The following is a 25206-nucleotide window of genomic DNA, read 5'->3' as shown; positions in this document are numbered from 1 at the left end:
AGAGGCAAGTAAGAACTGATGATCACATTCTCATTGTCTGCCAGAATACTGTATTGCTTTTTTAAGGGTGTTTTTGTTTAAAATAAGAGAAGACAATTAGGAAACATTTTAATCCACTCTTCAAAGAGAAAGTGTTAAGTAACCTATATAGAAAAATATATGGTAGCATCAACCACTGTTTATTTTAAAACCTAAGGGGATCTTATGGTCCACTTTATGCCCCCATGAGCCCCATATAAACTTTGCAGGTGCCTGCATCATTTCCCCCCATCCACTATGGTGCGGGACGGAGCCTTCTCTGTGATGGAGAGTCACAGAATTTCTGAGTTGGAAGGATCCTTGAAGGTCATCTAGTCTAACACCATCCTCATTACAGATCTACACTGCAGGATGCAGCTACAGCATCCCTGACAGATGGCTGTCCAGCCTCTACTTAAATTCCTCCGGCAAAGATGATACCACCACCTTCCAAGGCAGTCTGATCCACCGTTGGACAGCTTTACCATTAGAAATTTTTCTCCTAATAGCTGAAATCTGCTGTCCTGCTATTTCCACCCACTGGCTATAGTCCTGTCCCCTGGAGAAACAGAGAACAACTCTGCTCCATCTTCTACATCAAGAGTGGGGAACCACCAGCCCAAGGCCAAATGCGGCCCTTCAGGCTTCTCTGTATGGCCCTTGGAACTTTCCCCAGGCCACATCCTTTCCTGGCTCTGCTTCGCATCTTGAAGGTTTTTGCCTGGGTGCAATGTGTCTTTGAACTCTCATAATGCCTCTTGCTTCCCTGGATGGAGAATAGAAAGGGGTGTGCAAGTGTGTGTAGAAAGTAGCCTATGGTACAAAGGTGACATTTAACATCCATTGCCCTGCCTACCTTTGCCTCTGGTCTGGCCCACCACTGACACGTAGCCCCTGGAAAGTTACCCAGAAGGTTCCCCACCCCTGTTGTGTGTAAGAGCCCTTCACTTTAAATCAGAGCTTGGAAAAGTTACTTTTTTGAACTATAACTCCCATCAGCCCAGTCCAGTGACCGTGCTGGCTGGGGCTCATGGGAGTTGTAGTTCAAAAAAGTAACTTTTCCAAGCTCTGCTTTAAACATTGTGTCTCTTCTCCAAGCTAAACATACCAGCTCTTTCAGCTGTTCCTGATAGGACTTTTCAGCATATCTTGACTTCCTGTCTTTCTATCTCATTTCAGGGTATGAAACAATCACTGTTCGTAAGTTTATGCAGGTGAGAATTTCTTTTGTGAACGTGATGGCGGTTTGGCACGACAGCAATCTGTTTCCTTGCGTGAGAAGATCTGGGAGCTGGGTGAGAGCCAAGGGGGTATAGACAGCTGTATGTCTAGCGAGGACCAGGGAGGCAAGGTGTCGAATCCAGCAAATTTATTGCGCTCATAGAAGGACTACTGCTTGTACACTGGAGCTTCCCTCCCTCTCCTCCCCCTTCCCCTGTGCCCTTCTCACACCCTCTCCAGATCCATTTTGGAGGGTTGGAGCGAACCCCTAGAGCTCATTGTGGAGGGGGGTGCACAGGTGGAGGAGAGGAGGAATTCCACTCGTGCAGTGACTTCACCGACTACAGCCTATGGGTTGAAATCCCTGCTCTGCCATATAACTTACTTTGTGACCTGGGGCCTACCACTTATTTCTTGGTCTGGCTTGCCTTGGAGGGTGGTTGTTGTGAGTTTAAGAGGAAAGATGTTGGGGAGAATCATGTGTTGCGCCCTGAACTCCTTTGTTGCAGTTCTCCGGTTGTTTGGAGCCTTAAGTACGCATGATGTTAATTACCCCACTTTCAATCATGCTTTTAAAAAATTGAATTACACACATGTAGAAGGGGGTTGATTTGGGCACTAATGGGAGGGTTCTTCCCCCCCCAAGCCTAACTGCAGCGTGGGGAGGGTGTTTTTTTATGCAATGGGAGTGGGGGATTACACTTCACCTCCCTATGTAGTTCTTTCCAAGTTCAAATCACAACTCCAACCTGTGCCTCTGATGATTTTTAAAAAATAAATAAATGACGTGATTGGAAGTGACACCATTAGCATCACAGGTAGTTAGGCCTTTCCCAGGCAGCATGTAATGTATGCAGAAGGGCCATAGCTCAGTGGTAGAGCATCTGCCTTGCATGCAGAAGGTCCCAGCTTCAGCCCTTGGCATCTCCAGGTAGAGCTGGGGGAGACTGCTGTCTGAAACCGTGGACAGCTGCCGCCAATTGTGTTGACGGTACTGAGCCAGCTGGACCAATGGCCTGACTCCATACAAGGCAGCTTTCTACGTCCCATTGTACTCAGTGGCACTTCCTTCTGAGTAAGCCTTCACAGGATTGGCCATGTGGCTTTCTCCTTCATTCAGAATTAGTCTCGTAAAACACAGATAGTGGATTCTTGGGGCTCTTGGTGGTTGGGTAATGTTCAGATGAAGCTGCACTTGCTCTGTAGTGATAGCTGGGGCTGCTACCACCCCATCCACTGTCAGCTAAATTTACTGTTTTGCTTTTCTTTTCCTTTCAGGTCATTGGCTCAGGCGTTTCCAGCATTTTTGCCTTGTGCATAGGTCACACCTCCAGTTTCTGCCAAGCGGTCGTGTTTGCGTCTGCCTGTATTGGACTACAGACCTTCAACCACAGGTAGTAGTAGACGTATTCTTTTAATTCAGCACCTCTCTTAGAGATCCAGTGTGTGGCACAGGTTAGCCAACGTGGCTTAGGGGATGGACTTGGGGAGATCTGGGTTCAAGTATCTCCTCAGCCATAAAACTTGCTGGCTGGACTTGACCCTAACCTCACTGGTAAGGCTGTTGTCAGGATTTGGTGCTCTGCGTTCTGTGGTGGAAGGATGTGATAAATAGTCGCTTGCTTTCTAATTCATGCCACTCCCTGCTACATGGAATGTAGATATTCAACAGATAGTACTGCCGGTGCTTATCAAATATTGCAGCTGTCTGCTTAGATGCTTAGTTTACCCAGACTTGATCTTAATTCATACACTTTCCTTCCTTCTCTGCTTTTTTTTCCTGAACAGTGGCATCTCAGTCAATATACAGGATTTGGCTCCTTCATGTGCTGGCTTGTTGTTTGGTGAGGATAAATTATTTCTTCCTTTTGTATTCAGTCAGGAAAAAATATCTGATTTATACCAGCATGGATTCAATGCCAGTGAAAATGAACCAGACTGTGCTCTCTGTGGTGTACATATTGGAGTTCTCTTACTTGCCCCAAGCTAGTGTTTAACGAACCTATCAATTCCAGTTTGTCTCCATTTCTTGTTTTTACAGTCTGACGTTTAGCTTACAACATTTCTGTATCAGTTTGTGAATGTTTTTTTTAAAAAAGTCACCTTGAAAACTTTGTCACTATTTTAGTGTGTATTTCTCAGTATGCCTACATTTATGTGTGCAGTTTTGCATAATATACACATTTTTGCAAGCAATTCTCCATAATATATAATACATTTTTGTATGTTATTTTCACAAATATGTGCATTTCTTTGCACACTTTCAAAATTCAGAGAAGTGCAAATTTCAAAGAATAGCTGTGTTTCGCTTTGCTTGTTGATTCAGGAAGTGTAAATTAGGTAGGTTCTCATGAAAATGTGATATGTGCTGAATTTCTCCCCCATACCTTCCTCAACCCCCCCTTAAAAACACCTTGGAGGTACCAGTTCCTTATCTTATTTATTTATTAAATTTATATCCCGTCCTTCCTCCCAGAAGGAGCCTTGTGGATTCACAATGGTTAGTTACCTGCTTAAACATACTTTAGCCACTGTAGCCAACAGTCAGAATGCATCAAAAATGTAAACTAGTCCATGTTAACCAGTCATAAGTGTGAGCCCTCTCAGAGTCACATGCACCTGCTCTCTGCACTTGGCCCACTGTGGTCTGCATTGCTTGAATTGCTTTGTGGGGTATTGGTGGGCTGAGGCTAATGATTTAGTCTTGGACAAGTGGGTTATTTTTCAACCTCAGTGCTGTTCACGTTGCCTTTCAAGTCCCTCTCTTAAGGGTGGGTGGAGCTGGGGTGTGCCAGGCTGTGAGCACCGTCAGTTCTGGGGAGCACTGAGTGGCAATACAGTAAGTCCAGGAAAGCTTTGCTTATTTATTATTTATTTATTATTTCAATGTATATACCGCCCTTAGCGAAATAGCTCTCAGGGCGGTGAACAAACAAAATAAAATACAATATATCATAATAAAAATACAAAAAGATATACAAACAAACAACGAAAAGCACAGCAAAAACAAAATAAATACTACAAAAATTAAAATACAGATTAAAAGATTAAAAAAGTTAAGAAGATTAAAATGCCTGGGAGCATAAAAGGGTCTTTACCTGGCGCCGAAAAGATGGAAGTGTAGGCGCCAGGCGTACCTCTTCGGGGACGCTGTTCCACAACTCAGGGGCCACCACAGAAAAGGCCCTAGATCTCGTAACCACCCTCCGGGCTTCCCGATGGGTTGGTATCCGGAGGAGGGCCTTAGATTCTGAACGAAGTGAACGGGTAGGTTCATAGCGAGAGAGGCGTTCCACCAGGTATTGCGGTCCCACGCCGTGTAAGGCTTTATAGGTCAAAACCAGCACCTTGAATCTCGCCCGGAAGCAAATAGGAAGCCAGTGCAGACACGCCAGGACAGGTGTTATATGCGAAGACCGACTGGTCCTCGTCAATAATCTGGCAGCTGTGTTCTGCACCAGCTGAAGCTTCCGAACTGTCTTCAAGGGCAGCCCTACGTAGAGCGCATTACAGTAATCCAATCTTGAAGTTACCAGAGCGTGGACAACGGAGGCGAGGTCGTCCCTGTCCAGATAGGGGCGTAGTTGGGCTACCAGACGAAGATGGTAAAACGCATTCCGTGCCACCGAGGCCACTTGGGCCTCGAGAGACAAGGAAGAGTTGAGAAGAACCCCCAAACTACGTACCTGTTCTTTCAGGGGGAGTGTAACCCCATCCAGAACAGGGTAAGCATCCACCATCTGAGCAGGGAAGGCGTTCACCAACAATGTCTCGGTCTTGTCTGGATTGAGTCTCAGTTTATTAGCTCTCATCCAGTCCATTATCGCGGTCAGGCAACGGTTCAGCACATCAACAGACTCACCTGAGGAAGATGAAAAGGAGAAATAGAGCTGCGTGTCATCAGCGTACTGATGGCAACGCACTCCAAAACTCCTGATGACCGCACCCAGCGGCTGCATGTAGATGTTGAAAAGCATGGGGGACAAGACCGATCCCTGGGGGACTCCACAATGGAGAGTCCATGGTGTCGAGTGATGTTCCCCAAGCACTACCTTCTGGTGATGATCCGCGAAGTAGGAGCGGAACCACTGCCAAGCAGTGCCCCCGACATCCAACTCCGTGAGTCTCCCCAGAAGGATACCATGGTCGATGGTATCAAACGCCGCTGAGAGATCAAGGAGAATCAACAGAGTCACACTCCCCCTGTCCCTCTCCCGACAAAGGTCATCATACAGGGCGACCAAGGCTGTTTCGGTGCCAAAACCGGGCCTGAAACCGGATTGAAACGGATCTAGATAATCGGTTTCATCCAAGAGCGCCTGGAGTTGGCTGGCAACCACCCGCTCCAAAACCTTGCCCAAAAAAGGGACATTCGCCACCGGTCTATAGTTATTCAGATTATCTGGGTCCAAGGAGGGTTTCTTTAAAAGAGGTCTCACTACTGCCTCCTAAAGCTGCCTGCTTAAAGAAGGGATACTTGAAAACTGACTCAAAGAGGTTGAAAGACTGAGAGGAAAAGCCTGTTCAAGACCTTGGACTGGGCAGACATTAGCAGATGAGCTTGTATGGATCAGAGGAGACTAGGGGATGGGAAAGGGGCATAGGATTAAACTAAGGATGGGGAATCTGTGGACTACAACTCCCATCATGCCATTGGCCATCATCTCCATTGGCTGAGAATGATGGGAGTTGGATCCAGTCCAACAACATCTGGAAGGCCGCAGGTTCCCATTCCTAGATTAAATGCACATGTACTCTTTAAAGTCATGGTTTTCCTTTTTTTCCATAGGTGTGGCAAATACTGGCGGAGCTTTATTAGGTAAGTTATTGCTCAGGAATTCAATATCCGCTCTATTAGTTCTTCGTTAAGTCTGTCCATACAACAGATTGGTTCATCGAGCAGTCCCTTACCCCAGAGAACCCTGGGGACTGTGGTGCCTTGAGAATGGCTAGGGACCTCTAACAACCAATCCTTGTAGTTGAATTAAAGGGAGCCCAGCCCACTTAGCTAACATTCTAGAAGGCTGTCGGGGGGGGGGATCAGTAATTATTTGTCTAAAATATGAGGGGACCTAGAGGTGGGGGCTTCTGGATTTCATTAAAGGCCCTGTCTACATGCCCACATACACACATCAGTAATTCAAACACTGAACAATTCTTAGCACCTTTGTGCGTGGCAGTGGGAGGGAGGGAGTCATGAAAGCCAACCTAAGATGTATGTAAGCTCATAGTGTAGATTTTTTTATTTTATTTTATTTTATTTAATGAGATTTCTGCACCGCATAATTCACAAAAAACTTCTAATAGAAATTATTCATTAAAATTCCAATAAAATCAAACAAGCTGACGTAAAATGTAAACAAAATCAGGAGTTTTAAAACAAATCTAAATAATAATATAACACATTAAAATTGCATGTCTGTGTAGGCTTGTAAAAGTGCCAGTTCCGCAGATCAAAGTGGTTGAGGGGGCGTGCATGGAGTAAGATGATCCTTCAAGTAAACTGGTATATCCAAATTGATAGCTGCTTGTTGTTGTTTTACGAGCAAAAAAACCCAAGAGACTAGTGGTATGAATTGTAAAAACTGTTTCTTTCCACATGTAGGTGTTGTTTGTGTGTACTTAGCTGGACATTTGATTGAAATCACCAGTTCATGGATACCTGTTTTCAATCTCGTGGCGGCGGTGAATGCCCTTGGACTTTGTATATTTCTGATCTTTGGAAAAGCCCACAGAGTGGACACAGACTCTGCCTACGTAGAACTGTAAGCCTATCCACGGACCAGATTTAGACAAGTGACAGGAATCAACGTCTGAAATGGCAAAACACGGAATTTAAACTGGACATTGAGATAATTTTATGAATGAAGGAACCTCTTCGATAACAACTGGACTCCAGGGATACCCAGTGGCTTACTGATCTTTTCAGCTCTGTGTTGTTGACCCATTTTGCTGCTGACCAGAGCGATGTCAACACCGACTGGTTGCCTGTGACGCTGCAGGCTGTCTTTAGGTTCTTTTTCTACTGGGATGCTGTTTAAATTGCAAACAACCGCCCCCCAAAGTCCGTCCCAATAGAGTTGGTATTTACAGCGCCCTAGGAATAACAGCGCCTGAGGACTGATCTGTCCATTAAAAAGTCTGTTTTCTGCAGTCTTCATGTCAGACCTCCAGGTTGCAGCTGAAGAGTGTGAAAACCACAGAGTTTCTGTACCAATCATTTTGATGTTCTGCTCCAGAGGTTTTTAAGCCGTCATTGTGGGTTTCCTATCAAAAAACGGCCAAACCCAGTTTGAGTTTTCTCAGCTCAGACTTATAAATGAAAGGGTGTGTGTGTGTGTGTGTGTGTATGTGTATGCAAGCAATAATTGCGTAGTTGTTTTTACTCAGTTATATGAGATCCTGCCAGTTTTCCTCGAGGAAGAGTTTCTGTTGTGAGAAAATGCATTTCCCCAACGCTCAAACTTGCAATATTTCTATCTCTAAGGAGAACAGGATCTTAAGCTCTCCACTGCTAGCAGGTAGGGTTGCCACCTGGCTAGCATTTTAACTGGTCTGACTTAGTAGAACCGCGTTACTTGTCAGAAAACCAGGACTGGGCTCTGAAAAGTCAGCAAACTCTGGATTCTGTCAGGCTCCGCCTAGAAATGGACAGATTCCATCTGGGCTCTTGTATGCTGTGGCTCTTCCCACTGGCCCTCCTAGCTTGTGTGTTTCTCTTGCTTGAAGCGCTCTGTGGAATTGGCTAGTACCTGGTGACATGAGCAACACATTTCCCCGTCTACTCCAGAACCATGCCATTTTGCATACTGTTCATTGTGTGTGTACGTGTTTTAATAGGGTTGGGGGGTTGTTTTTTGGAGGCTGTGCTCTGCTGCTGATTACACCAGCAAAGAAGTGCGGATCTAACCCTTTAAATGGGCTTATACAGGGAGGTAAAGCTATAGCTGTAAACCCAGTGAAGGAATTGCTAGAAGTTTGTGTGAAGAATAAAATACATTTGCAAGGGTTTTTTTAAAAAAATAGATGATATGCAGTAAGGCAGGGCTAGAAGGAACTCTATTTTCATCCTCATTTTAATTTCTGGGGACAGTAACATCAACATTTAAAAGGAGAAATAGGATCCATGCAGACCCACAGAGAGTCCTATGAGAATTCCTTACCCAGAGGAGCATCAAAGCGCTGAGCATTTCCCCCCAGAACTGTCAGTCAGCATAAATCAGCTGTCCACACTGGGCTTATTGGATGATGGCACTTTGGCACTCCTTTCCTATCCCATATTAAATTTCACATCGTCATCATCATTTATTACCTGCCCTTCACCCACAGGTCTCGGGGCAAGTTACAACAATTTTAAAATACAGCATTAAAAACAATTAAAACAACCTAAACATCTCAAAATAGGGTTGGTCCTAAAAAATACACATCAAAGGCCAGGGTAAAGAGGTGCGTCTTCAGCATTTGCCTAAAATTGTTCAATGAAGCTGCCAGATGCACCTTGGTGCAGAGGGGTTCCACAACTTAGGGGCCACCACACAGAATGCCCTCTTCTGGGCCACCCCCCCGTGCTTCTGAGGGTGGCGGGACTACCAAAAGGGCCCCCAATGGAAAATGGGTTGGGATAAGTCAAGGAAAGAGCACCTTCCACAAAATCCTCTCACTCTTTATATATATATATATATATCTCCAAGATGGCCAGTTTATCTCTTTCACTAGTGCTTGCATGACCCGAGAATGATAAAAGAACTTGTCCTTAGCTACCCTCTTGTGCCTTAGCATTGCAATTGCTGGAAGGAGTAAAAAGCCAGATGCACTAGAGGCCAGGTTCAGTCATATTGACAGCTTCTTCCTTTGTTACTGACATACCAGCAATGCGAAGGGTTCTGCAGGCAACAGTCCATCTGCAGACATCATGGAGGAATCCCCTTCAGTAGCCTGGGTCTCGGAGCCTAGCCTTAAGTCTTTGTGAATGTGATCTGAAGTCACCTCAGACTCCTCCTTGAATGTTCCAGGAACTGGCAGACAAGCACAGCGTGGACCTCTTGGTAGTCAGGAAGAGACAGGGCTGTAGAGCTGTAGATGTAACGGTAAATGTGCAGCCCCTAGTAAAAATAGCAGCTGTGTGTCTTAAGCCCACATCCATACCATACATTTAAAGAACTATTATACCACTTTAAACAGTCATGGCTTCATCCAAAGAATCCTGGGAACTGTAGTATGTAAAGGTGCTGAGAGTTGTTAGGAGACCCCTATTCCCCTCATGAAGCTAGAGTTCTCTGGGAAGAGAGATTGATTGTTAAACACTCTGGGGATTGTAGCTCTGTGAAGGGAACAGGGGTCTCTTCTAACATCCCTCAGGGCCAGGGCCAGCGCTAGAAGGCGCCCAGGTCGGGCCCTAGCCGAGGGCCGAAGGGGCCCACCCCTGCCATGGATCATGGAGAGGGAGCTTCCAGACAACCCCCTACTCCTGCATTACCTCTTCCTTGACGTAAATGCTGGTTGTGCTGGGGTGCAAGCCTGCCATCAACCAAGATGGCGGCTGAGGTTTCCCTAAGGGGCTGATTGCCCTTCCACCATCTTGGTTGATGGCAGGGATGCACGCATGCATGCCATCAACCAAAATGGTGGCGGAGGCATCAGACCCTTAGGGAAGCCTTGGCCACCATCTTGGTTGATGGCAGGCTTGCACTGTGCATTTACGTCAAGGGAGAGGTAGGTGGGGTCTGCGTGACAGTACGGGGTGGTGTCTGGGAGTTCCCTATCTGATCCGTGGCAGGGACAGGACCAACACTGCAGCAGATTGCAGAAGGTAAGTAGGTGTGGCGTGCATGGGGGCGCCAGGCTGGTGCCCAAGGGGCCTGCCATGCCTGGCGCCAGCCCTGCTCAGTGCCATTAACAAACAACAGTTGCCAGGATTCTTTATGGAGAGCCAAGACTGTTTAAGGTGGTATGATAGTGCTTTAAATGTATTGTGCAGGTGTGGCCTTAGGTTCTGCCTTTTCCTTGATAACATCTACTACACCCTACTATGTCCAGCCCACAGCTGGGAAAAGTTACTTTTTTGAACTACAACTCCCATCAGCCCAATCCAGTGGCCATGCTAGCTGGGGCTGATGGGAGTTGTAGTTTAAAAAAGTAACTTTTCCCAGCTCTGGTCCAGGCACACCGACATCTCATGTTTTCCCCAATCCCCACCAGCAGCAGCCAAGAACATGGGCTGGAGATGGGGAAAAGTGACATGCCATACCATCTGGATGTGGGTAAGTGGTACTATACATTAGAGAGGGAGAGCAGCAACGCGCGTGCTTTGTTGTACGTAAAGTGTATTTTCATTTTGCAATATTTGAATGTTCTTTTCCCCCCCCTTGCACTTGTCCCAGTGGCAGCTACCGGTTGAGTTTAAATGACCTCACTTGTTCACCTTTTGTAAATGTAACTTTTATTTACATTGGCACGATCTATGCAGTGTTTGGAAGCAGGAGTTTTGTAATGGTCTGTGCCTTTTGAGAGCGATCTTTTGGACCCCAGCGCACAGGTGGTTTTTGAAAAGAACAAGGAGACAAGTGCTGGCAAGATCTGTTGCTGAGCCAAAAATAAAGGGGACAAAACCAGGCCATCCATTGGCTTTATTTAAATTAAAAATTTAACATGTTTTGTCAATAATAAAGCAGAATTCCATTCATTATTGAGATTTGAATCACATATGAAATTTGGAGGTCCGTAATGAGCCGATTTTGTTTCTTTGCTACTTTATTAATACTGTACCTTGGGTGGGGCACCTTTTTCAGCCTGAGGGCCACATTCTCTTCTGAGCAACCTTCTGGGGGCCACATGAGCAAGGCCAGAGGCAAAAATGGGTGGAACACCGAATGCTATTTTTAACTTCGTGCAGTAGGCTAATTTCTGTACACATTTCTCTATCCTCCATCTAGGCAAGTAAAAGCCATTGTCCAGAGTTCAAGTTCCAGCCAGACAAAAACATGCAAAAACAAGGCAAAGCAGGGTTGGTTAGGGGTGTGGCCCGGGGGGAAGGGGTGTGGCTGGGGAGGGGATGTGGCAAGAGTCCTGAGGACCAGATACTTTATTTATTTATTTATTTATTTTATTTTATTTTATTTTATTTATATACCGCCCCATAGCCGAAGCTCTCTGGGTGGTTTACAATAACTAAAAACATTAAAAACAAATATACACATTTAAAAATACATCTTTTAAAAACAATTTAAAACACATGCTAAAATGCCTGGGAGGAAAGATAGCAGTGTTGGCGCCACATAGGCATGTGGTCTAGTATCTGAGCCTTGGTAGTTCATGGAATTTGTGTTGCTTGGGAGTGCAGGGACCTCCAGCCACGATCCTTGCAGAATGGCCATGAAAGTCAGGATAAAATGAGAGAATCCTGATATGCCTCTTCCTGAGCTCCTTCAAGAAAGAGCAGTGTGTGTGATAAATAAACAAATCACCCTCTTTAAGCACAAAGTGTGGCGCAGTCATACGTTTTCTATTTTTGCATCAGAGGCTCTCCGCCCCATTATGGATCTTTTCATATTTGCTCCTTGTCTCTCATGGACCATATGTTGCATTTGTTCATTCATGATATATATACACAGAACAGCAACACAAATGAGACGAGGAAGAGACCAGAATGATTGTGTCCTTTTGGGCTTAGTGGTGCCACACCTGGTAAGTAAATGCTCTTAACAGTAAGGACAACTACAGTACATTGCCACTTGAAATGGCACAGCATTGCATCTATCCCAGGAATGGGGAACCTGTGGCTCTCCAGGTAATGATGGACTACAAGTCCCATCATCTTTGACCATTGGTCATACTGGCTGGGGCTGATGAGAGGTGAAGTCCAGTAACATCCGGACAACTACAGGTTCCCCATCCCTGCTCGATCCTTTTCAATAAAACTTTGCTGGAGTAGACATAGCAATGCGCCTTTTTCAAGAAGCATGCTGTTATCCCTCCTTGTGAGTAAATTTATCTGAGTGCAAGGTGCAGTGGAGTGCTGGCTGAAGGATTGGGAGAGTGCCAGAGTATCTACAATACAAACTTCATTGTTTCTATAGCAGTATAACTGCCATTGCTTTCCTCCAAACAGCCTGGGAATTGTAGTTTGGTGACAGTGTTGATAATTCTCAAGTGAAGTTCTCCCTCCACAGAAACCTATGGTACTCAATGTTCCCTGTAGAAACCAGTTTAAGTGTGTAGCATGGAAGTGCAAATATGTTTCCCAATGAATATATTCTGTATTAGTCACATTGTCAGACCGTATCTCCCTATATGAGCCTGCCTGGGCCCTGAGATCTTCAGGAGAGGCCCTTCTCTCAGTCCCAACACCTTCGCAAGCGTGTTTGGTGGGGACACGAGATAGGGCCTTTTCGGTGGCTGCCCCTAGATTCTGGAACTCCCTAGGGAGGCATGAATGGCCCCTTCCTTGCTATCCTTTCGTCGGCAGACAAAGACTTTTTTATTCCCACAGGCTTTTAGTATAGAAGGTATTTAAGATAGGACTCTACAAGGTCGGTTGTATTGTCCCATGGTTTTACCTATATATATATATATATATATTTGTATTTTAGGTGTATGCTTCATGGTTTTAATGTCGTGAATAGTTTAATTGTATTTTAATTGTATATTTTTGTATGCTTTTAACCATATGTAGTTTTTATCTGTAAGCTGCCCTGAGTTCCAGCTTTGGAAAAAGGGCGGGGTAAAAATAAAGATTCATTAATTCATTCATTCACATTGGAATTAAATAGGAGTTACACCAATTCAGATGCAGGGTCAGGGCCTGCGCCAGAGGGCAGCCAGGTTGGGCCCTGCTCAGGGCCCCCTGAAGGGCCCCTCCTTAAGGTGAGAGGGTAGAGTTCCCATTCTGTGATCTACAGCAGCATTGGCTCTTGATCCTGCCGCGGATCATGGAGAGGGAGCTCCCAGGCATCCCTCCAATACAATCAGTACAGTCTTCAATAAGCCTACATGCATGCCCCACCTACCTCTCCCATCCCTGTGAATGACGTGCGCCCCCACCTTCATCTTGTTTGATGGTAGGCATGCATGCACGCATTCACAGGAATGGGAGAGGCAGGTGGAATACATGGGTGGGTTTATTAATCCCACACCTCCTGTAGAGGGGTTGGTCTATCGTGCTATGGGCCTGGGGCAGGCTGGTGTCCAAGGGCCCAATCATGCCTGGCGCCGGACCTGTGCAGGGTAGAGTTCCTTAGCTGGAACTGTGTTGGTTGTTAATGTATGCTGGCGTTAAATCTGTATTTGTGGGATGCAACACCTGTTTTTCCCTTCCATTTATTTTGGCCTTGCATATCACTCCCCCACCCGCATTTGCACTGTAACTGTAAGCAAAGACCTAATGAGTTTGTAATATTTTAAAGAATGGTGCACATTATTTTTGTGGGTAGTTACAATTCAGTGCATTTCAGAGAAACAGCCAGAAACAGCTGCATGCAGATTCCAGCAGAGGGTGCTGCAAGATCTGAGATCCGGGTTAGCCTGACTCTGGAGTTTAAGATGCCTGTTGAACTCCGTTCCAAAAGGCTGTATAAACAAGCAGTTTCATCACAGAGTTAAGAGTCAAACTGGGTGCTGAAGGCCAAGTCTGCACTGCAGATGATCTCCATTACATTTCCAGCCTAGAGCAGCCTGGGCTAGCCAGGTTCCCTTCAGATGTTTTGCACTACAACTCCCATCAGCCCCAGCCAGCATAGCCTGTCTGGGGCTCATGGGAGTTGTAGTCCAAAACATCTGGAGGGCACCAGGGTGGCACAGAGCAGCCTTTCCCAACTTTTGGGTCCCCAGATGTTGCAGGACTACAACTCCCATCAGCCCCAGCCAGCATGGCCAATGGTCAAGGATGATGGGAATTGTAGTCCAGCAACATCTGGGAACCCAAAGGTTGGAAAAGGCTGGCACAGAGCACTGTTATTATTATTTATTATTATTATTACCTTTATTTATACCCCGCCATTTTTCCAAAACTGGAACTCATGGCGGCTTCCAGATAAAAAATACATATAATTAAAAACATACAAAGTCTACATTAAAATAAGATTAAACTATTTCCAATATTAAAACCATACACACATATAGCTAAAAAAGTTCAAACTAGTTTAAAAATGATATAATAGACATTAGCAATGCAGCACCCTTCACGCCCTATCCTTAGCCTTCAATTCCAAAGTCTTGTTGGAATAGGAAGGTCTTTGCTTGTCGGCGGAAGGACTGCAAAGAGGGGGTCATTCTTACCTCCCTAGGAAGGGAATTCCAAAGCCTAGGGGCAGCCACTGAGAAGGCCCTCTCACGCGTCCCCACTAGTCATACTTGAGAAGATGTGGGTATTGAGAGAAGGACCTCTCCTGAGGATCTCAGGGCCCGGGCAGGCTCATACAGGGAGATACGGTCTGATAAATAGCCTGGACCTAAGCCCTATAGGGCTTTATAGGTCAACACTGTTGCCAAACATCGCCGTATTCCTGTCTTTTCTATAGTCTCAGAGTAGAGAAATTTTCAAATACTTTTCAGAAGGTTTGGAGAGGAAACAACTAGCTCTTTTTGCCATGCTATAATTCATTGAGGAGAGCTCAGTGGGCCCCCAATTATGCTGGATAATAGAAGGAGGGTATTTGGGCATATCTGCATAAAAGGCACTTTCTAGCACCAATGGAATTTTTCCTGTTCATTTGTGGCACAATGGAGCTTGTTGTAGAATGTGTGCTTTATACAGAATCAGATCATTGACCAGACTATGGTCTGAAGGCACATAAGGCCAGCTCCCTGCTGAAGCTAGGGTCAGATCTGGTCAGTGCCTGGATGGGAGATGGCCTGGGAACCATATGTAAATCCGCCTTGGGTTTCAAACATGAAAAGAAAGGCGGGGTAGAAATGTAATAAATAAATAATCTAATTTGGTGGAGAGCCAGTGTGGTGGTGTGGTTAAGGTGTTGGACTGCGACCTGGGAGACCAGGGTTCGAATCTCCACACAGCCATGAGGCTCACTGGGTGACCTTGGGCCAGTCACTGCTTCTCAGCCTCAGAGGAAGGCAACAGTAAAACCCGCTCAGAATACCGCTTACCATGAAAACCCTATTCATAGGGTCGCCGTAAGTCGGGATCAACATGAAGGCAGTCCATTTCATTTTCAAAACTTTTTTCCTCTGTGGACCACTTGGAAACAGCTGGGGAGGTTTCTGCAGCTTTGATTTCTGGTCGTGGCCTTTTAGGGAAGGGCTATAGCTCACTGGCAGAGCATCTGCTTTGCATGCAGAAGGACCCAGGTTTAATCCCCGGCATCTCTTGAGTTGCTGCCCATCAGTGTATAGACAATACAGAGCTCGGTGGACCAATGGTCTGACTCAAATAAGGCAGTTTTCCATGTTCCACAAATCCAAGCACATATGTAATTCCTGCTCTAAGATGTGCAGTCTTACAGGGTTTTTTATTCGGTCAGTTTATAGACTGATATAAAAAATGTCCCTGAATGCTTTACAATGTAAAAACCATAACATCACAAGGCTCAGATAGAAATAAAACAAAAAGACATGTTGTCAATAAAACTATTCTAAAACAAAATACTGACCAGTGCAACCTAAAGGCTAACAATGAAGAAAAGCCTGAAACAAACAAACAAACATGTTTTTATAGGTGTCTAGAACACATCACAGTTGATGCCTCTCAGATTGCATGTGGGAGGGTGCAGTTTCTGAGGCACCCCATGTACAGTGTATTGCTGTCGTCTAGCCCTGAGGTTACCAAAGTATGGCTAGCTGGAGCCAGGTTACCTCTGGCTAGGAGGGGTCACTGTTGTCACAACAGCCTTAGCTCATGAAAGGTGCTATGCCACTTTTGGCATCTGTGGCAAAGCTTGATCAGTTAGCATCCACCAAACGGCAAACTATATATTTTATTTGATTTTTTTAATACTCTTCTGCCCAATTGGAAGCCCGGAGTGGTGCAATAATTAAAGCCACCAGCGTACAAATAAATTCATTACACCATTTTACACCATTATAACTCAATCCTTCAAAAGGAATGCAGCTTCACCCGGGCAGTTCACAGACTGGGCAGCATCGTCCTCTTCAGGTATATCACCCACCAACAGAGCTCCCATTTCTGTTGGGACTGAAACTGGGATTATTGACCCTCACAAAGTTCGTTATTGAACTCGGACACCAGTTCAGCACCTCCACAAATGTGAACTTGCTGGTGAGATACGCAAACTGAAAACAATAATTGCATTAACTACCCAGCAAAAGCTAAGCAAGTTCAAGTTCCATTGATTTCAAGAGGAAAGATTTAAGCCTGTATTTCTTTTCCCTTGTTGAAATAAGGGGAAAGGCCATAACTCAGTGGTGCAGCAGCATTAATAATAATACTAGTAATTAATTTAAATTCCACCCTTTCCAGAAAGAGTCCAGAGGGGCAAACAAATGACAAGACACCAAAAACATGTATCTTCCCATGTTATATTTTTCTAATTGTCACGCTATCTGTGAATGCTTCTGCGCAGGTGAGATGGGCCATGGTGGTCATGGCGGTGGCAGTGAGAGGGGCAGTGCTGGCAAGGGGCGGTGGCTGTGAGAGGAACTGCAGAGACCACTCAGGGCGAGGCCATGCTGGCTGAGAGGGCTGCAGCCTGGGCCTGGGTGGGATACCCATGGGGGGGAAGGGGGAGCACTGGTGACCCATGGGTGGGGAAAAGGGCAAGTCTGGCAACCCATGGTTGGGGAAGGGGGGAGGTTCAGCAACAGTCGGTGGGGTTGGCAAGTGAAGCGAGCAGGGGTGGAGCCCCTAGTGAAACATATTTAAAACAAACATCCTACAAAAACATAAAAACAAAACTTCTGTACAAATCTTAAAAACAAAACATCTTTTAAAAAAACATTTAAAAAATCTGTTAAAAATTCTGTGCTTTTATCTGTGCTTCATGGTTTTAAACTTTGTATGGTTTTTAAAACTGTACATTTGTTTTTAGTGTTCAATGTTTTTAATTTTTGTAAACCGCCCAGAGAGCTTTGGCTATGGGGTGGTATATAAATGTAATAAATAAATAAATAAATAATTCTAACATAGATGCAAAATGTTCAGTCCCCAGTATCTCCACATAGGGCTGGGGATGTCCCCTGCCTGAAATCCTGAAAAACTGCTGCCAGTCAGTGTGGACAATCTTGAGCTAGATGGACCAATGGTCTGACTCAGTATAAGGCAGTCTTAGTAATATCAAAGACAACACATTATAATTCTTAGAAATAAAAAAGATTTGTAACTTACTGGATACTATTGTAGGGCTAAGCTTGTCTCCAACAGTTTCCTATGCCGCTGTTTCCAGAGGGGTCGCTGTGTTTAGCTTTATCTATTTATTTTCTTCATATCCTGCCCTTCCTTCCAGAAGTTTTAAAGCAAACCCATACACAAGTTTTCTTGGCACTTTAAAAAGATTGTCGGATGTATTTTGGTGTAAGGCTGCCTCTCCAGTTAATAAAACCAGTGAGTTTTAAAGCAGTTTGCCCACTCCAAAGTCATGACAGAGACTGTTAACAGTGATAACAACAGCACACATTTTAACCAGGATTTCCACAGTCAACTCAAGATCTTGAGTAGCATATTATCATTTTGTCATTAACCATTCTCCAACAAATTGCTTTTAATTCCAGGTCTGATGGAAGAGGGGCGGGGGGGGGGGGGAGAGAATTAAAGTCACAGGAGATGGCAGTAAGGTACATGTGTACCAATTATCTGTGTTATGACTTTCTATACCAAGAATTATAAAGCTACCAGGAACCTGTCCTGAATCCTCATTAATAGAAAAGAGGCGGCCGTTGACTTGGGATTTTCCATTGTTGCCTTTCAGGCTCATTGCAGCTGTTAGCTTCCTTTCATGTTATTTTTTCCCACCTCCTCATCACGTCTCCTATAAAAGCGTTAATTTATCATCTCTCCAGTCCATGACTGTGATCAGAGAGAAGGGGGAAGCACTGTCAAGGAAAGGCTTCTCAGGTCTTTCTAAAGTCTCATTGATGAATCTTCTTTACCTGGAGATGCTGGGGATTGAGCTGGAGGCCTTCTACATCCAAAGCCATGTACTCTACCACTGAGCTGTACAACAGCGTGCTAGATCAGGGGCTGGAAATGTGCCCGCCAGATGTTGTTGGACTCCCATCTGTCCCAGCCAGCTCTGGGCAATGGTCAGAGATGATGGGAGCTGCAGCAACTTCTGGATGACGCTGTCAGGACCCCACCTGTGGTCACCGCCTTGTCACGGTCCCACCTCAGGGTCCTGCTCTCAAAACAGTTCTCTCACCGGTTCTAGCAAAGATCTCACAAGATCCCACTGCTAGGCAGCACTACCAGACACTCCCTATAAACAATAATGCCTTGCCAGAGCTTGGAAAAGTTACTTTTTTGAACTACAACTCCCATCAGCTCAATCCAGTGTCTGTGCTGGCTGGGGCTGATGGGAGTTGTAGTTCAAAAAAGTAACTTTTCCAAGCTCTGCTTGAGACTGTGCCTCAGTCTCCTCCTGGCTTATTGCTACTTTCTCAACCCCCCCTGTATCTTTGTGCCTATAAAGCATACAGCCCTGGGTTGCTCTGGATACCTGATGATGTTACACTATCTCTTCACCGCTGCCACCATTGATACTGTTTCCCAACCTTAGTATATGCCCTGCCCACTGTTCTGGTCTGTGTAAACCCAGCCAAAGATCAGGCGTTTTGGTAAACCAAGAAATATTTATTTATATACACAGGAAATAACAAGATTACTTAAAGGTATAGTCAACAAGCATGTAGTTTCATAAGATGCGTTACTCTTTATGTTTCTAGTCGTCAATAACCTGCCTCACTACCCGCCTAATCTAATCCACCCAACAACCCTCTCAAAGCCTCACAAAAAACCAACCAACCGGACCAAACCCCCTCTCAAATGTCATCCTCTCATTTATACCTTCAGACACTCAAGCGCTCAGCCAATCATAATACAACACTCATCAACTTTCCAATCCATGTACTCCCCCCTCTCACTCAGTCTACTTACCACATATACTCTAATAAACCCACACTTACCATATTTACAGTATTATATATATACAGGGACATCACAGACACCACATTGACTGTCCCTGGATTAGATACCTCCAATTGCAGCATATTACCAGGCAGAAAAAAAGTGCCCCTTTTAGGAACTGTTTTACATCCAAACAAAACCATAGGTGTTATTTTCCTACTGCACAACAGAATGATGTTTGATACTGGAAAATCCTATCCTATGATGTTAATCACATTTGAATTGCACCCTTGCTCCAAGAAGCTCGTGCATGGAGCTAGGATATCCTTACATCAGCCCTGTGATATATGTTAGGCTGAGAGATAGTGACCCACCTGAGGGCAGGCAGTGAGCTTCATGAACTAGTAGTGATTTCAACCCATGTCTTCCTGGTTAACATCCAGAGATGATGAAAGTTGTAGTCCAAAACATCTGGAGTGCACCATGTTGGCTAGTCCTGCCCTATCGATTTAGGCAGAGAGGGAGTGTTGGTCCTTTTTGCTGTTGGGGCAGAGCAGAGAAGCCCACCTCATCACTGTGTCTTTCCTTTAAGCAGTTGGCGAGGAGGCAGGCAGCAGAGAGGGGAAAATGCGTTCTCACCCACCCACCTACCTGGCTATGCTACCTGCCTGGAGCTGGAGTCTCCCTGTTATAAGTAGCTAGCAGGCCTCGCCATTAGAGAGGTGCATATCTCCTGCCCTTTGCTGCTGCTCAGTTGCAGATCCAGGTCTGGTGCCAAATGTCTAATTTGGCGTTTAAATTATTGTGCACACTGTGCCCTGTGATACAAAAGGACATAGACTAGAATCCTCCATAAATATTCCACTAAGCAATGACTTCCCCATCCCACAAAGAAATTAGATTGTTTCCAAATACAAGATTAAGTTTTGTTTTTTTTAAAAAGCAAGCAACAACCAGCCAACCAGTCAGACACATTAGATTAACTCAGGGGCCTCACTACTGGGGTGTCGGGGGTGCGGATTGTGCCCAGGTGACACCATGAGGGGGGTGACACCCAGAGCCGCACTCCCCCGCACTCCCGCTAGTGACGCCGCTGCCCCCCAGCACCCGGTCCGGTGCGCGCCGAAAGCAGGCGCCTGCTCGCTGGCGGTGAAGCCTGGATGGGCCTTCCACCGTCAGCCTGGAGCGTGTGGTGCGCGCGAGAGACCAGCCACCCCTGTCCATGCCCCTGGGAGGGCGCGCGCCGGAGGTCCGCACCCCCCCCCCACTCCCGCTAGTGATGCCGCTGGATTAACTGGAAATTATTTTGCATTACACAATTGCTTCTCATCACAGCCCATTTAATAACTGTGAACTTTTCCAATTGAAAGCTGCCTTTAATACCAGATTTACTGAGTAACCTCTCCCCCACCCCAATAATATCCAGGCACAGACAGCGCAAGGCAGCAAAAATACATTTAAGGATCAGCAGAGAGGATCAGGTTGGGAGATACCAAGAAGAACATTAGCTACTTACACTGTTAAGTGTTGCAGGAAGGGGACTGATTACTTTCCTTCCCTCTCTATATGTAATTTTTTAAAATAAAAAATTGATTAAGGTGCAAGTTTGGTTTTAAAAAACGATAACTGCCTTGCAGGGTTTTCGTCCTTCATATTACAGCTGCTGTTATACATGAGGCAACTGATGGTTCTTTCTGCCTTAATATTTTTAACTTATTTTGTTGCTACATTCATATCCCACCTTTCCTCCAAGGAGTTCAAGGAGGCATACATGGTTTCCCCCTTCCTCATTTTATCCTCACAACAATCCAGTGAGGTAAATTAAGCTGAGAGACAGTGACTGGCCCAACTTCAAACAAAGACCTTCCTGGCTGAGTAGGGCTTTGAACCTTGGTCTCCCAGTCCTAGACTAACACTCTTAAACATTACACCACAGTGGCCCTCATTTTGATTCACACAACTGCCCTGTTCATGCTTAGTATTTTCCCTCATCCCCCATTAGTCTATGTATATGGACAACAAAAGGTTATTTATGTCAGGGGTGGGCAGTCTTCAGGCTTGAAGGATCTACTTTGTATATTTACTAGAACCCTGAGATCCACACAGGGCCAACGCCAGAGAGTGGCTAGGTTGGACCCTGCCCAAGGGCCCCTGAAGAGCCCCTCCTTAAGGTGGGACGGTGGCACTCCTGTTCCGTGATCCGCGGCAGGATCTGGTCCTGCAACCTGACCCTGCTGCCATGGATCGTTGAGAGGGAACTCCCAGGCCCCCCCAATACAGACAGCACGGGCTTCAATAAGCCCTACCGACCTCTCCCATCAGTGTGAATGCTGTGCGTGCATGCCTGCCATGCCATCACCCAAGATCACCCAATATGGCACGTCATTCACACAACACGAGAGGTAGGTGGGGTGTGCTGGTGGGCTTATTAGCCCCACATTGCCTGTATGGGGTGTGTGTAGGCTACGGCACTGTGGGCCCAAAGCAGGCTGGTGCCCAAGGGTCCAGTCCAGTCATGCCTGGGGCTGGCCCTAGATCCTCTGGAGCCAGGTGCAAAAGAGATACACTAATAATTAATTCTGAGCCCAGGAATTTGAGTATCAGATATCCCACAAAAGAAATCTACCAATTACACATACACACACGCCCCCAAGCTTTTTCTCTCTCTTTCAATTTTTTTCTTTGCTGGTAACAACAATATAATTGTTGTCTATACTTTTCTGCATTTCCCTTCCTTTTGATCTCTCTCTTGCAATACCCCCTCCCCTGAGCCTGCCCAACCATGAATACGTGTAGCTGATACCTTGGAATAACGCTTGAAGCATCTGATGAAGTGGACTGTATGCCACAAAAAATATGCTATAAGAAATTTGTTAATCCTTGAACTTTGCAGATGTCCACGTACTTTTAAATTGTATTCCTGTTACATAGGGATTGATGGCAGGACAACTAAAGTGGACTTTACATGCCCTGTGGATGCTAAGAGACTCATACTTTGAACCTGGAAGGACAAATATCCAACTACTATGCAATGATTTGACAACCTAAACGCTCTTGCTATGCTTGAGCTTCCTTTCTATAAACACCAACTTTGTCTGGACATTTGGATGGCATATATTGATCAACATGTGTAAACTAAAATGGATGTATTTATGTTTAAATATTCTGTAAGTGTGAGTTTTTCTCTCATTTTTCTCTCTTTTTAAAATGAAACTGCAATTAAAAAACCCCCCAATAAACATAAATACATTAGTTTGTAAGGTGCCACAAGGCTCCTTGCTTCATTTCGGCAGCCTATCTTTTTCTTTGGGGGAGGGTGACATTTTGTTATTGCTATTGTTAAACCATTGGGATTCAGAAATCCTTGCCAATCTACCGGAAATCACCCAGAGATCTAAGCAGCAGATCTCGACCTCCCTTATGCCTACCCCTGTTTTAAGTCCTCCTTGTGGTGTAGTGGTTAAGGTGTTGGACTACGACAGGGTTCGAATCCCCACACAGCCATGAAGCTCACTGGGTGAGCTTGAGCCAGTCACTGCCTCTCAGCCTCAGAGGAAGGCAATGGTAAACCCCCTCTGAATACCGCTTACTATGAAAACCCTGTTCATAGGGTTGGAATCGACTTGAAGGCAGTCCATTTCATTTTCATGAACACCAACTACTCATAGAATTCTCAACCTGACTTAGGAGGCTATATGGAGGCATACTAGAATTTACTGATCATAATGAAACAGACTTTGATAGTTTGAGTGGTGTGTTTTACCCTCTGGAGAACTAGGGATTGCCCGCTATAACGAACAATGCAGGCTCAGATCTGTGGGCCTTTCTACTGGCTGGATGGGAATGAGGATGTTCAGTGATGTGGAATTGGCACAAAGGTGGGGAGAAGTGTCTGAATTCATCCACACCAACGAGGAAAACCTGGGGAGTTTGCATCAGCGAATGGGTCCATTTGGGGGGGGGGAACATGCCCCATCTTTTTGGGTGGTTTAGCTTAAAACAATGCACGCTGCTTGGACACGCATCTGCAATGAAGATAGGGATAGGTGAGACGTGGGTCGATTCAGTTCACATTTCAAGCTGAACCTATCAAATCCGCATTTTCCGTAACAATGTGTGAACTGAGACACAGCAGTCCTTCAAAATTTGCACTTATTCCAAATTTGCTATGCAGTTTGCCAACTAAATGAAAGTGTGAATAAAAATGAATATATGAGTGAGAATAATATGGACAAATACATTATTTATTTATTTATTTGATTGATTGAACTTTCATACCGCCCATAACAATGCTCTCTGGGCAGTGTACATAAAAAATAAACACTTACAAACAATTTAAAAAACCAGCTAAAAACCAGCTAATCATCCAATTATAAAAGGTGTGTCGTATGACTGTCTGTTAAAACATTAAATACAAATACAAACTATGAACAAGTACAAAAAATATTAAAATATTAAAATATTAAAATGCCTGGACAAAGAGGAAGGTTTTCACCTGGCGCCGAAAGGATAGTAATGTAGGCGCCAGGCGAACCTCATCAGGAAGGGTGTTCCATAATTCAGGGGCCACCACCGAGAAGGCCCTCTTTCTTGTAGTCGCCTTCCGGGCATCTCTCTGAGTAGGCACCCGGAGGAGGGCCTTCGATGTTGAGTGCAGTGTACGGGTAGGTTCGTATCGGGAGAGACGTTTCATCAGGTATTGTGGGCCCATGCCGTGTAAGGCTTTATAGGTTAAAACCAGCACCTTGAATCAGGCCCGGAAACATATAGGCAGCCAGTGCAAGCGGGCCAGGATCGGTGTTATATGTTCTGACCTCTTGGTCCCAGTTATTAATCTGGCCGCTGCATTCTGCACGAGCTGCAATTTCCGAACCATCTCCAGGGGCAGCCCCACGCATAGTGCATTGCAGTAGTCCAATTTCGAAGTTACCAGAGCATGAACAACTGAAGCAAAATGTTCCCTGTCCAGATATGGGCGTAGCTGGGCCACCAATCTAAGTTGGTAAAAAGCACTCCGTGCCACTGAGGCCACCTGCGCCTCAAGTGACAAGGATGGGTCCAAAAGGACTCCCAAGCTGCGCACCTGCTCCTTCAGGGGGAGTGTAACCTCATCCAGAACAGGTCTAACATCCATCGTCTGGTCAGGGGATCCATTCACTAACAGCATCTCAGTCTTGTCTGGATTGAGCTTCAATTTGTTCGCTCTCATCCAGTCCATTATCGTGGCCAAGCATCGGTTTAGCACCTTGACGGACTCACCTGAAGAAGATGAAAAGGAGAAGTAGAGCTGTGTATCATCAGCATACTGATGAGAACGCACTCCAAAACTCCTGATGGCGGCACCCAGTGGCTTCATATAGATGTTAAAGAGCATTGGGGACAAGACTGATCCCTGCGGAACTCCATATTGGAGCGCCCAGGGCATCGAGTAGTGCTCCCCAAGCACTACTTTCTGGAGATGACATGTCAGATAGGAGCGGGACCACTGCCAAGCAGTACCTCCAACTCCCAAATCCGCAAGCCTCCCCAGAAGGATAACATGGTCGATGGTGTCAAAAGCAGCTGAGAGATCAAGGAGAATCAACAGGGTTACACTCCCTCTGTCTTTCTCCCGACAAAGGTTATCATACAGGGCGACCAAGGCCGTCTCCGTGCCAAAACCGGGCCTGAGACCCGATTGAAATGGATCTAGATAATCGGTCTCATCCAAGAGACCCTGGAGCTGGGATGCAACCACCCTTTCCAGAACCTTGCCCAGGAATGGTACATTTGCTACCGGCCTGTAGTTATTCAAATTTTCTGGGTCCAGGGAGGATTTTTTCAAAAGTGGTCTCACCACCGCCGCCTTAAGGCAGTTCGGGACCACTCCCTCACATAGTGAAGCGTTAATCACTTCCCTGGCCCAGCCGGCAGTGCCATCCCTACTAGCTTTTATTATC

The 25206-nt window shown here is 45.5% G+C and overlaps 1 protein-coding gene across 1 annotated transcript in view; it reads left to right on the top strand.

Moving 5' to 3' along the window:
• The window catches only part of SLC17A9 (solute carrier family 17 member 9), a 51170-nt gene extending 39933 nt beyond the window's left edge, over window positions 1–11237 (top strand). Inside the window, exons 9-13 of the mRNA XM_061631029.1 lie at window positions 1198–1232; window positions 2518–2633; window positions 3028–3083; window positions 6029–6058; window positions 6845–11237. Coding sequence (XP_061487013.1) covers window positions 1198–1232; window positions 2518–2633; window positions 3028–3083; window positions 6029–6058; window positions 6845–7008 — 401 coding nt within the window. The 3' untranslated portion in view covers window positions 7009–11237. The remainder of the gene's footprint in view (window positions 1–1197; window positions 1233–2517; window positions 2634–3027; window positions 3084–6028; window positions 6059–6844) is intronic.
• Window positions 11238–25206: the final 13969 nt, after the last annotated feature.

The sequence above is a fragment of the Rhineura floridana genome, chromosome 6 (genome assembly GCF_030035675.1).
Source record: "Rhineura floridana isolate rRhiFlo1 chromosome 6, rRhiFlo1.hap2, whole genome shotgun sequence".
Taxonomy (NCBI): Eukaryota; Metazoa; Chordata; class Lepidosauria; order Squamata; family Rhineuridae; genus Rhineura; species Rhineura floridana.
The sequence above is the reverse complement of the archived record's forward strand: the minus strand, read 5'-3'. Positions and strand labels throughout refer to the sequence as shown.